At 34.6% G+C, this 16,344-nt stretch overlaps 1 protein-coding gene across 1 annotated transcript in view; it reads right to left on the bottom strand.

Annotated features, from left to right (window-relative positions):
• Positions 1–1,539: 1,539 nt before the first annotated feature.
• LOC129218936 (trafficking protein particle complex subunit 9-like) overlaps positions 1,540–16,344 on the bottom strand; it is a 215,376-nt gene continuing 200,571 nt past the window's right edge. Inside the window, 2 exon segments of the mRNA XM_054853256.1 lie at positions 1,540–1,761; positions 12,657–12,781. Coding sequence (XP_054709231.1) covers positions 1,540–1,761; positions 12,657–12,781 — 347 coding nt within the window.

Here is a 16,344-nt window from a genome sequence, read left to right as displayed (position 1 = left end):
TAGGCTTTCTTTTTTAATGCATCTTATTACTCATAGACACGAAAACACAGAAAACTTGAATCAAACTCCTGATAATAGACCAAATATCAGTTTTCTGTTTAACCGCTGCTCCATTTCCTTGTTTCTTTCTCTTCAAGAATGCCGTTCAAACATTTTTTTTTTGGAAGTGTGCACCCCCTACCCCCAAACTGGCTAACACTTGGAAGAAGATACAAACTTCTGCTTATGAATGAGACAATACACAAGAAAAGCCTTATTTTTAGTACCAGACTGTCAAATAATTCTTTTAAAAATATTAAAACAAACTATTAACTATTATAACAAGAAAATATACTTTTTTAACAAAGTGAAAACAATATTTAAAAACTTTTCTAATGAAGTAAAAACAAAAATAAAACCATTTTCATAAATAACATTTAGTAATTTGAGGCTTGATCACTTACTGTTTATATGAGATTCAAAATTAACAAATCAGTATGATTACTTTTCAATTCTAAACAACATAATGTGGGAAATCTAAGCACACATAATTCATGCACAACATTTTACACTATACACATTTGGTGTTTTAATTAATAGTTTTTTTTTCTTTTTGTAGGTTGATATTACATATAATTAAAATGATGATAATTGTGAAAACCTTGCTCAAAATGAACCTATGAATTTGTGTAATCTTGTAAAAAATATAATAAAATAAAATCATATTTTTCCTACATGTAATCCCAGACAACTTTTTATCGTCTACCTATAATTTGAGCTTTGGAAAGTACAAAAAATAAAATTCGTTTCCTTTAAATTTTACCAAGAATTCAACTGTAATACAATTTCAAACTACATAAAGAAAAGTAAATTAACACATTTTGCTCAAAAAACATGGCATTTTCCATGTAACTTATAACACACTGAAATATCTCTTATAAATAATAATGGTTTAAATCACATATTCAACAAATTGTTTTTTCAGAAACACTTAAATGCCAGATTTTATTCACTCAGTATAATGTACACAAAACATTGATTTCAAGAACTTGATGCGATCAAAACAGCCATGCAATATAAGCATTGGATAATTATAAAGAATCAGATTATAGTAATAAATCTCACCAGGAGCTTCCACAAAATGATAAGGACAATAAAATGTCTCTAGCTTTAAAATGATTCAAAATGAGCCAAGTAATTGTAGCCAAAAACAGGATATAAAGAAGATAGATATAAAGAAATAGGCTCATTTCAGAATACAAAACAATAAATTGATTTTCCTCTTAACAATTGTGGTCATGGAATGTCAAAATAAACACTGATTCTGAATTGGGGGGGGGGGGGGAGAAAAGAAAAAAAAAACATTAGAATTGTACTTAGTTTTATAAATATTAATTTCCTACCATTCAAAATTTTACAAAATTCAAAAACATATGCATACTCAATTTGGCTTCAGGCATAACGAAATAAGTTGAATTTTAAATAATATAAAGTTATATTAAGTTTCAAAAATATTGCCTTTTATAATAAATACACTTTTAGTCATCTAAAATAGTAATATCAATAGCTGGGGCACATTTTTGAAATTGGCCCCCAAAATCTGTATTCCACGATGGCAAAAAACGAGGTACTGTTTTTATCGATGCTATTAAATACACTATCTGATGCTGATTGAGGCCAAATTCCAATATCTTTGTGGCAGAAAAGGATATCGAGTTTATATACACCTGGGTGAAAAAATACAAATCCGCAATTATGAGTGTATTCTTCATGGGGATGAATCTAAAAAAAGAAGGAAAGAAAAGATGAGTAAGTGAGTTCATATTTAAATCCAAAAGTAATGTCTTATATTTTCAAACATGTTGTTACTAGAATAGTAAAGTAGGGGAATCTCCGTGTGGTGACCGGAACAGAATAGTCCCAATGTAGTACATGCGTGTTGTAAGAGGCGACTAAAATAGACACCCAATCTAAGGTGTGAGGCACTGTGCTGATGGATGAATGGATGGCATCTGGGTTACATGATGTCTGAAAGGGTCTCCTCGAGGAACCGGGCGAAACCTTGTTGTATTTAGCCTTGGCTCGTACAGGGTGGGTATGCGGGTGTTGACTTTTCACCACCTCACAGTTTCCAGCTCCCATGGAGTTGGAAGCTGGCTTGAATGAGAAAACCAGCAACTTTGCTGCTGGAGGAGATGAGGGTGAGAGGCCGCAACCCACCGACTCTGCAGTAGGGGGGCAGGGAGTACTTAATTTTGCACAAAAATGCAACAGGCGCGGGCAGAAGAAGGGAAGGCTGGTACAGAAGGCGAAAACCACTGGGCCAGCCTTTCCCTAGAAGGTAGGAGAAACCAACCACCCTTAGTCGAGAGTAGTCATTTGTGCACAAAATTTCAACAGGCGCTGGCACAAGCAGGATAGGAAGAGGCTGGTATGGGAGGCGAAAGCCACTGGGCCAACCATTCCTGAGAAGGCAGGAAAACCAAACGTCTTCAGTCAGAGGTTTCAACTCCTTCCCCTGCACAAACTGCTGTATCTTAACGAGTATGGACAAGTCAGCCATAGTCCTATCTATGCTCAAGCAGTAAGTATGTTTAAGGTGGCTGTTGTGAAAGAAACCATCCTGTTTGGAGAGGTTATCTTGCGATGAAATTGAACATATTCAGCTTGTCATCCTGAGAAGGACAGACTCGATTCTCTTTGGGGATCATATGCCAAAATTACTGGCTTCTTAACAAAAATAGTATTGGGAAGGCTTTTGGTCTTCTTACTGGTATTTACACCTTAAAGCAGCACTGTGCTATAATGGGTATCAGTAATGATCCAATTTGCGGAGGTTACCTCTTTAACGAGGAAACTATTGCTCACACCCTGTGTGATTACGAAGTGTTTTCTGCCTATAGGTTTGAACACCTTGGTCATTGTTTGCTTGAACCATGGGAGATTCATAATATTCCTATTGGGTGTTTGCTGAATTTTACTTCCGCTGCTGCTCTGTTTTAAGACTTCTGTTTGGGGACTAGTAAAATAGACCTCTGGTTGCAGTGCTTGGTTTGGTTGAACCTCCCTCTCTTTCATTTCATTTCAAAGTAAGAGAATGTAGGGCGAAGTGAAATAGTTAACATAAATTATATTTTTCCGAAATGAATAAATTTGAGTTCTAATATGAGGGTGGTAAAAGAGACAAATTGGTGTGGGGAAAAGACCATTGGTAGTACAAGTTTCGTACATTTGGGATCTTCAGTTGCCCTCCCTGGGATGAGTTCTAAATCGCTAAGTGATCTCATCAATTGCTCTGTTAATAACTTTAAAATTAAGTTAAATATGTTAGGTCCTCTTGAAAATTCCATAGGTTGAAAAACGTTCTGTGATTTGTTTATTGATTGCTGGAGGTGAAAAACTAGTTTACCTTTTCTCTAGAACAGGATTCCCAAACTTTATAGCCAGCGGACCCCTTTCAAAGACCAATATTCAGTGTGGACCCCTGTCATTAGAGTGTTTGGATACATAGTTGGTAGTTAACTAAACTTAATTGAATTAACCCTAACAAAATTAGAGAGTAACATAACCATTTAAAAAAAGCACTTGGTACGTACAGTTTACAATGCTTACGTGGAAATTCTGGAGTACAAAAATCAAATTGATTAGACAGGCGGTAACAAAACAAGTAAAATTCAAAATTAAATTAATGGAAAGAGTGACAGTTTCAGCTGGCACAATTTTAATATACTGGGTTTGACTTTTGTGTGACTGCTGGAGTAGAATACCAGATTTCAGAAAAGAGACAGTTTCTCCATTTAGTTTTACACTGCAAATCTTCAGACATTTTTTGAACATGGACACTTGTCCCTTGTTTCAGAACAATTTGAAGCATAATTTTTGGAACAGCTTTCAAAACACTTCTGAGACCACTTATTTGGTTCACCGCACTTTTTAAGTTTTTGGGCACACATTTGAGAACCCCCCCCCTTCTTTTTCTTTTTTTTTTTTGAAATCATACACACCTTTCTTCCTTTAGAACACTTCAAATCTCTTTTTACAGCACTCATAGAACACTTCTTTGACTATACAAGCATTTTTTAGGCAATGGATAGGTTTCAACCAGAGGCTATCTTTTTGCCCATATTATTGGCAGCAATTCATTGCAACAAAATTGTTGTAGTATCATATAAACAGATTCTACTGATTGGTAGTTGAAGCTGTTGAAATTATATTTGTACGAAAGAAAGCAATGGCTTTACATGTGTGCCCAAATGTGTTAACAACCTATTCCTATATGTGCCCCAATCTGTTCTCAAATATGTTCCCGAGCTTAAATTTAACAAATATCCTGAGCAAGAAACTCTGAATTGAAATCAATTTGGAGCACATTTCAGAACATTTTCTTTTTAATGGAACACATTTTAGTGAACATTTAAGCAACTGAAACACTTTTTCTGAATTATAGTATTCCAACCGTGTTTCCAATGTGTACTAAGAATTTGCAGTGTGGTAGCTGCGTAATTGTACAGCACAGTATCCCGAGAAGTTGGGAAGTAGTGCTCAAAGTGCAACTCCGTACTTTGAAGATGAAAACACTGGTTTTTAAATGCAAAAATATTAATTAAATAACCACTTAATGTTTTTGAATTTTTTCCCCTCCGAAGTTTTTGGTGGCCCCCTTACTAATAGTTGGCGGACCCCCGAGAGGTCCACACTTTGGGAAGCCCTGCTCTAGAATGACAAGTATAAGGTGCATGTTGAACGAACGTTAGAAATTTTTACAAGTGGGTAGTACAATTCAAAAGTCGGCAAGAATGTCTGACTAACACCGTCCCGACTGGCCTAATGAAATTTCAACTCCTTCATTTCAAACTTGTATTGATGACATTATTCATGCAAACTGCCAGGTCACAGAGGAAATGATTGCAGAAAAAGTTCAATTTAGTGTTGATATAGTTCATACTCAGAAGAGAGGAGTGGTTCTCCATAAAGCCAAAGCATGTCCTCACCTTGCACAGTTAATCCGTGAATACGTGAAATGAAAGAAAGGGGAGCTCAACTGAACCAAGTAAAGACCAGAGGTCTATTGTACTAGTCCCAAAACAGAAGTCTTAAATCTGACCCAGGAGCTGAAGCAAAAGTCTGCAAACACCTATTTGGAATATCATGATTCTCCCACAGTTCAAGCAAATGATGACCAAGGTGTTCAAACCTTGGAAGAACACTTCACAATCACACAGGGTCTGGAGTAATAGTTTCTTCATTTAAAGACGTAACCGCTACAAAAAATTGTATAATTACTGACACCCATTATAGCAAGGTGCCGCTTTAAAGTGCAAAGACCAGTAATAATTCCAAAAGCCTTCTTAGTGCAATTTTTGTTAAGAAGCCTTTTGCATTTTAGGCATGTGATCCCCAGAGAGAATCAGGTTTGTTGTTCTCTAGATAACCAGTTGAATACATTCAATGTCATTGTAAGATAACTTCCCGAAGGGAAAGTTTCCCTCTTAACAGCCATCTTAAACATAATCACTGGTTGAGCACACTTGAGTGGTTGGCTTGTCCTTACTTGTTAAGTTGCAGCAGTTGGTGTAGGGGAAGGAGTTGAAACCTCCAACTGAGCTCGTTTAGTTTTTGAAAAAGGAAGAAACTACTCCCACCACTTTAATTTAAAAATCCCACTTAAAATTTTTGTCTGAGTGGGAATCCCACCTTACAGTTTCCCTTAGTGTGAACCCAAGTATCAAGTTTTGAAAATGGCTTGCATTATCATGTGCCTTGATTGTCAGAGGTAACTTTTTTGACTGAAATCAACAACATGTTTAACAGAATAGCTAAAATGAAGCTAGGTGCTGCAAACAGAGTAAATATTTCACCTTTTAATTTTTCTCAGCTATTTCCCTTTACCCCACATTCCCCGACATAAAACTAATTTTATAAAAAAAATGAGCTTTGACATCTCACATTACATGTCTGGCTTAATTATGGTCTTTGTTTAATTAATATGCATTTTCCCTCATCAACATTACCATAGCTATTTATAGTATTTAAAGAAAAACAGTACATTTTTTTAAATACCAATTTAAGGGGGGCGGGGGGGGGGGGGGTAACTAATAATACCATTTTTATCTTGAGAGAGATTTTACATTTAAGATTCCTAATTTTTTGCTGATGACTAACAATCTAATTTTTTACTTTACCATTATTTAGTCATGTTGTTTTCACATCTCTCAATAATGAAGGCTACTAGGAAGAAAGTATATTCCTTACTTTGCAGTTTGCCATTCTCCTTGGAAAAACACGAGCAGAAATTTTCAGTGAGAAATGGAACAGCAGAATTGCCAACTTTTCAAAACTGGCATCAGTAAAACTTTTTGCGAAGCATTAACTCTCAGACTTAAGACTTAAGATGCTAGTTTTGGAAGCCCAGTTAGCATTAGGGTGTAAGCCAGTTGTAGAGGGTATAAATGTTCCAGAGATTCAGGGGGAAGTTTCAAATGAGGAGTTAGATTGGGAAACTAAGGGTGTAATTTTGGGGGACTCTATGGTAAGGGAGGTGGGTAACACAGTTGGGAGAGTAAAGCGTAAGGTGGCTAGGTGTTGTTTACCAGGGGCTCGGGTAAAAGACGTTAATATGGTTGCTGAAAAGAAGGGAGTATTGAATAAGGAGGACATGGTTACTTTGTGGGTGGGAACAAATGATGTAGGCCACAGTAAAAATGAGGAGTTTTCTAGGGAATGGGAATCCCTGTTGGATAAAGCAACCAGCTTTTCGACAAATGTCCAAGTGGTTGGTTTGCTTCCCAGGTATGGAGTGCATAGGAGCTGGCTAAATCAACGTGCGAGGTGTATGAACTTGCTACTGAAGTCAATTTGCGAAAAGCGCAGTATCAGGTTCATTGATGTATGGAGTCATTGTAAACGGGATTGGATTGCTAGGGATGGCCTGCATCTGAGCTCTACAGGGGTCAAAATGGTTAGTGGATTAATTTTAAGGGCTTTGGAGTCAAAAAACTAAGTTGGAATGGGGGGCATGGTTCAAGCACCAGGTATCGAGAGAATGATATGTTTTTGGGTATTGCTAGAAATGGAAATAAAGTGACAAACAAGAGTAGTAATGTTAACAATTGTAATTTAGGAAATTTCAGGGTGTTAAATAAAAGCAACTTAGGCATGCTTAAAGTTTTCTATACCAATGCTCGCAGTATTAGGAACAAGATGGATGAATTGAAAAGCATAGTTATGGATGAGAAGTTGGATGTTATCGGAATTACAGAGACATGGGCTACCGAATCTGATGCAGAGTTATTACATATTGCTGGGTATAATTTATTCAGACAGGATAGAGTAGGTAAAAGAGGTGGTGGGGTTTTATTTTATGTTAGAGACAATTTTATTTGCAATGAATTGGTCATAAATGATAAGCCTACTGATATTGATATGGTTTGGCTGGAGTTGATGAGCAGTAAGGGCATAAAGCTACGCTTTGGAAACATTTATAGGCCACCTAATTCAAACCAGGGACAAGATGAACAGATGTACCGTATTATTAGTGACATGTCCAGTAAGGGATCCGTTATCATAATGGGGGATTTCAATTTTCCGGGTATTGATTGGAATAATTTTTATCCTGGTAATGGCAAAGAAGAGGAATTTTTAAAAGTAATTGGTGACTGTTTCTTAGATCAAGTTGTAACTCAGGGAACTCGAGAGGAGGCCATTTTGGATCTAGTTTTTTGTGACATAGGTAGTTTTGTTCAGGGGTTGAGTGTAGGGGAGCATATTGGAGATAGTGATCATAACAGCATTAGGTTCCGGGTTAAATTTGAAGTGTGCAAAGATGATAATTTTAGGTTTGTGCCCAATTTCAGAAACACCGATTTTGTTGCACTTAGGCAGAGGTTGAAAGAGGTTTTTTCGTCAGGGTTGGAAAATAGCGACGTAGATCAGCAGTGGACGGAATTTAAGGATAAACTTGCTAAAACCGTTGGGGACTATGTTCCATTTAGGAGAAAAGGTGTTAGTACCAAAATTTGGCCCATGTGGTTCTCCAGGGAGACTAAAGAAGCTCTTAATTATAAGCAAGCCACTTTTCGTAAGTTTAAAGTAACTGGTCAGAGTGCGGAAAGGCTCCAGTATGGTAAGGCAAGGCGAAATTTTAAGTATTTGGTACGGATTCAGAAAAGGGAATTGGAGCAAAGGCTGGCAGATGACATTGATGGGAACCCTAAGAGGTTTTTTGCTTACGCTAATTCTGGGAAAGCTCGAAACAGTCAAATTGGGCCTTTGGTTGATGAGCATGGAAATTTAATCCAAAACGATAGGGATATTGCAAATGTTCTAAATAACTTTTTTTCCAGTGTGTTTAACGATAACTGTATCTCAACAGTTGACACTAACAAGACACAAGCTATTATACAGCTTGAGGATTTTGTATTTTCCAGGGAGGAGGTTTTATTTCATTTGAAAAAGATTAAAGCAACTAAAGCTCCGGGACCAGATAATATTTATCCAAAAATTTTAGTTGAATGTGCAGAGGAATTAGTGGATGTTATTTTGAATATTTTCAATGCTTCTTATAACTCGGGGACGGTGCCAGAGGACTGGAAGCTGGCTAACATAATGCCACTCTTCAAGAAGGGGTCTAAAGGTATTGCTGGGAATTATAGACCTGTAAGTTTGACTTCGGTGATTTGTAAGATTTTCGAAACTTTGATCAAAATTAAGATCATGATGTTCTTAGAGACTAATAGTCTGTTGACTAGTTTGCAGTATGGTTTCAGGAAAGGTAAATCCTGTACTACTAATTTATTGCATTTCTACGACAAGGTTACCTCAGCTTTAGATAACAAAAAATGTGTGGATGTTGTTTATATTGATTTTCAAAAAGCTTTTGACAAGGTACCGCATGTTGCTCTTCTCAGCAAGTTAGCTGACATTGGAATAGGAGGAAAAACTTTACTTTGGGTTAGAAATTGGCTTACTGGTAGGAAGCAAAGAGTAGTTGTGAGAGGAAATCATTCTAATTGGAGTGATGTTTTAAGTGGGGTTCCTCAGGGATCAGTTTTAGGGCCTCTTTTGTTTATTATATTTATGAATGACATCAATGATAATATTTCTGGATGCATGAATTGTTTTGCTGACGATGTAAAAGTTATGGGGATTGTCGAAAATGAAGAACAAGTAAAACAGCTGCAAGAGGATTTAGATCATATTACTAAGTGGGCAGATAAATGGGGTATGGCAGTTAATGTAGGGAAATGTCAAGTGCTACACTTAGGTCATGGAAATAAGCGTATGAGATATCGTTTACAGGGTTCAGTCATAAATCAGGCAGAAAATGTTATGGATCTGGGTGTCTTTATAAATCAGGACTTCAAGTTTAGTCAACAGTGCAGTATTGCTAGTAACAATGCCAACAAAATGCTTGGGTTCATCAATAGATCTATTTCAAACAAATCTAAGAAAGTTCTTCTGCCTTTATATAGGAGTTTAGTAAGACCTCATTTGGAGTATGCTGTTCAGTTTTGGTCGCCTTATCTGAAGAAAGATATTTTTGTATTGGAAAGGGTTCAAAGAAGGGTAACTAAATTAGTAAGGGGACTCTCAGATTTAGATTATGATACCAGACTTAATAGGCTTAACATGTATAGCCTGGAGCAAAGGAGAGTCAGAGGGGACATGATTCAGTTATTTAAATTTATCAAAATGAAAGATGTAAATGGATTAAATTTTTGCGGGGAAAGCAGGACAAGGGGTCATTGTTTTAAGCTATTTAAATCTCAGGCTAACTTGGAAATCAGGAAAAACTACTACTTTAGCAGGGTCGTGGGCACTTGGAATAGCTTACCGGAAGAGGTGGTAATGAGCAAGGGAGTGGATAGCTTTAAGAGGGCCATTGATCTTCATTGGGGACTAATTAATTGACTAGGACCAGCCTAGCTGGGCCCAGTGCCTGTTGCTGGTCGTCACATTTGTATTTGTATTTGTATTTAATAAAACTGAGGCAAATTAATCGATGTATAGGTTATGCATGTGCAATATTAATTTTTGAATATGATAAAATTTATTATGTAATTGCAAATTTAAAATAAAGCTAATTAGTGCAATTTAAACTTAAACTCAATTTTAGTTCATAGAAAATATACAAAAATCCAATCTACATATATAAAAATGAATGTTTGTCTGTATGTCATATATGAACTCAAAAACTACCCAGCAGATTTGGCTGAAACTTTCACCGTTTGTTATTTTTGGTACTGGGAATGTTTATAGATCAGTTCGAAAAAAATCCGATTGATAGTTCCTTTTTTATTCCAATTTAAGTCACAATCCATTGGATAAATACGAATAAAATTATCGGCTGCAGAAATTAATTCGCGTGAAAGATCTCATTGATAAGAAGTTAGCTGTTGCCATTTTTCTTGAGTTTGAACAAATAAATTCTTTCTTTATTGTTTTATGGCTTTTCATGCAACAGGGGGATTTAAAACTTTTTCTATTTGATATTTTTAGCGATTGACTGATCTTTCAAACTGCGTGAGTACAAAATTTGAGTATAGTCACGGCTTCACTTGATACCTGGACCGATTATTATGAAAATTGCTATATATATGTATTTTTCCACAGAGAAGGTGCATAATATGCTCATTGAAGCCACTCGCCACCAGGTGGCACTGCAGAGTAGCAACTTCTGCCCCGTTCAACCGATTGTCATGAAAATCAGTATAATGATGTTTTTTTTTGTTGGCGTAGCAACGCACGTCGGGTACAGCTAGTTAAATATAAAAATGAATATTAATATAATTTTGCCAATAGCAATCTTTTAGAAGTATATAATAATAACTTAAACAGTTTCACTTCCTTGAAAGATATTTACTTTTTCAACCTCTCAAAAGTCAAAGTAAGTCTGGAGTAAAATTTTGTTAAAAGCTCGTCCAATCAATAATGCAGCAAATATTGGAATCACACATCAATTTACTATATTTAGCAAACTTTTAAAATACAAATACTGGTGTTACATGATACTTCAAATTACAAAAAACTATTTACAGGGTATACTACTATTTGCAATTTACAAGATAAAAAGATGCATTATTATTTAAAAAACATTTTCACAATCAGCAACTTCAGCATGTACATAAATGCAGCTGAATTAAATATACATATATATATTTTTTGAATTCATTAAACTCTCTTCTCCACCATTTTTACATTTTTCAAATGGATCCTTCCAGTCACATGGCGATCTATATCGTTTCAACTACTGTGAGAAATCATAAAGTCACTCAGACAAATCTCGCAATGTACATATTTTCCCCCTTTCTTATTAGACTTTTTCTACATGGAAATTCAGCAGTATATGATTCCTTGTCCATTTGAAAATAATTTTTCGTCCCTTTTTACCCACTCCATTTGTACATTGCAATCCAAAACAAGTGTCTCAGAAGTCGTGTCTCAGAACTCGTTCCAAACTGCCTCGTTTTTTACCAGTGGAATGAAAACAGCCCTGAAGTCGACCAATGAGCTTACAGAAATATAGGTAGAAGTGGCTAGAGTTGCCAGATTTTTCCAGAGAGCAAGCAGATTGAAACAAAACAGCTTCCTTATGCCGCCAGCTAGGGAAAGAAAAATAGCTATTGGGCGATTTTGGCAAAATCTGGCAATATCGTAGCCGCATAAATGCTCCGAAGAAAAGACAGGGCAAAATGGCCAGCTGTGTTTAGGAAGTAGCTTGGGGGAACAGAACCTTTATTTGGTTACTTTTCAAGCGAATCTGAAATATATTTTCTTTTTCAAGGATTCTGTTGAACAAACAGTTATGATTTGATTGAAAACATGGTTTCAAAGCAAATCATAGCTAAAAACTGTAAAAAATTGGGGATGTATCCATAAGCCCATAAAGTTTAAATAACATCCGTAAATTTTACGGATGATCTGTAAAAGTTGTCAAGTCTGGAAAAGGAACTCTTCACTACTTTTTAGTTGTTCCTTGCCATTATTGAAACATTTTATTGGTGAAACACACATAATCTTATCGTACTTCCAGTTTGTAGCTCATTCTCCCATTCAAAAAAACATGAATGGTGACAGTTTCAACACTTTTTTTCAGCATGATCTTATGCTTTCTGAATAACTGCATGATAAATTAGATATGATGAACCTGTCGCTAGATATGTCTCATCCCAATACCAGTCAGCATAAAGGCCAGTGAATTTATTCAAAGGTAAAGAAAATTAAATGATGTACTGCAAACACCAGTAAGTCGATGGATTATTACATCCTGATATTCATTGCTGCTGTGGATAGGCTACAATTAACAGAAGGAATTTTAAAGACAGAGCATCATTATTTTAAATGCCAAGCTGAATCATACAACAGTACTCTTGTGCACAATTTCGAGGCTGCTTTGGTTATTGAAATGAATGCCGATAGGTAAACTAATGGTGATTTATTTGATTCTAGGTTTTCACTTTCGAAAGTTCCCCTAGTACATCCAGTTATACAATTTTTTGACACTTGGAATGTAATGCAATCAAAAATTTTAATTGGTGTATAACGCAGTTCAAGATTTTAAAATAGGTACATTTTGATGGGTAGTTTTATTATGTATACTTTGATAGTTTAGTTTATGAACATTATATAATTATGTTTCTGAAACATTTACAAATTTACAAAAAATAAACATTACTAACCTCCTTAATTATCAAACGATCACTTCCAACTACAGCTCTTTTTGTTTCTAAATGATAACTTTTATGGCCATTTTGGTGATCTTGATATCCTTTCACACACAGTTGTAAAGAATTTAGAATAATGTCTGCAAAGTTACAAATACAATTAAAATTTTCATAAAATAGTTTTACATTTTCTGATAATTTATTAACAGCACAAATATAAAACAGTTACATTTTTAAATATATTCATTATAGAGGAATAAATTAAATATATATATATATATATATATATATATATATATATATATATATATATATATACACAGTAAAAACTCGATATCTCAAATCTCTCGGGACGGGGAAAAAATTCAAGATATCAAGTTTCCGAGTTATCAAGGTTTTGAAAAAATTACACTAGTAACTCTCACAATTACAGACACATAGATATACATTTAATATGTACTATAGGATCACTTTGAATTACGATTAATAAGTTAAGTCTTTAATAGTTTACAGGATTTGAAATTTTATAATTGTCAATGCTGTACAAGATGAAATTTTGAAATGAACAATTTCGACTTTGTTTTTTCATCTAAAAATTAAAAAATTCTAATTTTATCTTCAACCAATAGCAGACACATTAAAAAACTTTTTGGAAGCCATTTTGTAATTGTTAAAAAAGCAGAATGATGAAAATGAGGAACGCATTTTCCGTTTTCGCTTGAAAACTGACGAAAAATCAACCGCCCAGTCCTCAAAGTGGACAACAGGTTCAAAAGAAATGCAAAGATTCTAAACTTGGAGGCTACTACAGCTCCCTCTTCATACCCACACTCCCCTATTATCTTTCCCCAATCCCCTATTCTCGAAATTTCCCAGAAAAAGGATGAAAAACTTCCAGCAATTGTCCCTGGAACTGGTTTTATAGCAAAGTTTGCCAAAGAGAAACGACAATTGAAACTTGCTTCTGTGCAAAAATTTCAACATATCAAGGGTTTCGAAAAATAAATTTCGAGATAACAGGAAAATACATAGGAGTTGCTACGGAAAATGCAGGGGAATTTTTTTTTTCGAGACATCAAGGGTTTCGAGATAAAGAGGTTTGAGATATCAAGGTTTGACTGTATATATAATTTAGGAGCACATTTAGTTTGAATTCATTTTAAAACTATTCGTAGCCATTTAATCCAAGACTTCTATTCTTTATGAAAATTTTAAGGTTATCCCACTGCGCTAAAAGAGAAAAGTATTGATGCATGAAAAATGTTGCAATGTTTTGTATACATGTGTATTTATTCAAAATAAAAAAAAATTAAAATAACATTACTTCAACTATTAGTTTGTAAAAAAAATTATTAAATATGACATTCTTTTAAAAATCAAACTATATTTAATACTTATTAGTTTTTTGTTGAATCAAAAAATAATTTAAAGAGGAAGTTGTAAAATGTATGATGCAATCATATCCATAGTTAGTTAGAAGGGAAAAAAAAACTGAAAAAGAAAATTTGTCATCAAAAGATGGGGTGTGAATATCATAACATAAGCTTAGGAAATGATCCTTTATGATTTCATTTCAGGTTTACTCACTTTCTAAACTATTCATTTTGTTCTAACTCTGTAGACTTTTATACTACATAATATAATAATGTTTGCTGAAAACTACATTTATTTATTGTTAACAAAGGTATTCATTATATGCATCATTTATTGTTTTTTCTGCCGATTAGTTTGCCTTGAGAATCAAGTTTTCAAAAAAAAAAAAAATCCCCCCCCCCCTTTTTTACAGTAGTTGTCTGATACTGATCCGTTTAAAGTGCCGTGCTAAAACATTCAGGAGTCTTAGGTGGAACTATATGTTTGATTTTCAAAAAAAGAGTTTTCAATATAATAACATTGAAAATGCCCACTAAATCACTTTGCATGTAAACATACAAAATTTTAAAATGTTAATAATGTCTTATGTTAAATTAAATTTCAAAAATAACATTAAAATATCAATTTATATTGTTAACTATATATTATTAAAATACCAGTAAATCAAGCAAATAGGATGAAGAAGTAAAAAGCCATGACAACAGAAACAGGCTAAGTTATTATTTAAAAAAAAATGTTAAAAAGCATTTCGGCTCAATGGAATTGACTGTTTTGGCAAGACCAATAATAGAGCATAACAAGGGCAAAAAAATTATTTCAATATGATGTTTGTGCAAGGAGTTACAACAGTTTGAATATCAGTAAAATATGACATAGCCCCTATTTCGGCCTAATGTAACAAATACAAAAGTGACGACCAGCAACAGGCTCTGGGCCCAGCTAGGCTGGTCCTAGTCAATTTACCATCCCCAGTGAAGATCAATGGCCCTCTTAAAACTATCTACTCCCTTGCTCATTACCACCTCTTCCGGTAAGCTGTTCCAAGGTTCCACTACCCTGCTAAAATAATAATTTTTTCTAATATCCATGTTAGCCTGAGATTTAAATAGCTTAAAACAATGACCCCTTGTCCTGTTTTCAGTGCTAAACTTTAGCCCAGTAACATCTTTCATTTTAATAAATTTAAACAACTGAATCATGTCCCCTTGGTCTCTTCTTTATTCAAGACTGTACATTTTTACCATTCTAAGCCTGGAATTGTAGTCTAAATGAGAAAGTCCATTTATTAGCCTTGTAGCCCGCCTTTGGACCCTTTCCAATACATTAATATCTTTCTTAAGATAAGGAGACCAAAACTGAACAGAATACTCCAAATGAGGCTCCAACTAAAAGCATATTAAACTTGCTTCAGTTAATTATGCATTTCTTTGGCCTTTCAAGCTACAGTACTTTAGACATGTTAACTGAAAGGAGCAAACTGTTTTTTTGAACTTCAAAAATACTAAAAAACGTCAAAAATGCCTTCTTTTTATGACCTTCATTGACCTTGCAGCAACAACTTGCCACAAATTTAGCATCCATTTTATAAAGTTTGAACCTTTTTTCATACATAAAAAGAATTTGGAGGCAAACTGTTCTCGGCAACAATTGTAGCTCATAGCACATTCCATAACTTAAAAATCCGCTCAATTTTTGCTGCCGCAAGTTGACTTTTAGGGGCTCAAAAAAACTGAACAACTCGACTCCAGAACAAAAAAATTCTGGTTTGGGCTTTTAACAAGATAAGTAATAATTGGTAATTTTTTGGATAAAATTTGAGATGGCATGAATCACCTCATGGTGCTAGGCTTAACAGTTTCTCAGATTCCGGCTCTTAAAGTGCATTTTTAAAGATACAATTTTGAAACATTGCCAGGAGATGCCCTGAGACATCAATTTCAAAACATCTTCAGTGGAATGTCTGCTAACCCCTCTTTTCACCAAAGATAGTCTAAAAGTGCTTTTGTAAAGCTGCAATATTGGAAAATTATTGATATAGATGGATGGAAATAGTTGAAAAATATAAAACCCTATTATTTCTGGGTTAACTCAGGGATGCTTCCTTGAACCTATTCATTTCTGAAATATAAGCATACATGACCTACAATTACGTTTTTTCGAAATAAATTTTGAAATTTTTTCAGGAGTGCATCACTGAAGCTCTACTTCCATTAACATAGCCAAAATTTGTCTAAAATTGCATTTTTTTTTGCAATGAAAATCAGAAAAATGTTGTTGGAGGGAGGATTCCCTGGCCCACTATTTCTACTCAAAACTGCACTTACAGGTA

This window comes from Uloborus diversus, chromosome 3 (genome assembly GCF_026930045.1).
Source record: "Uloborus diversus isolate 005 chromosome 3, Udiv.v.3.1, whole genome shotgun sequence".
NCBI classification, from domain to species: Eukaryota; Metazoa; Arthropoda; class Arachnida; order Araneae; family Uloboridae; genus Uloborus; species Uloborus diversus.
This window is presented reverse-complemented; position numbering and strand designations above follow the sequence as displayed.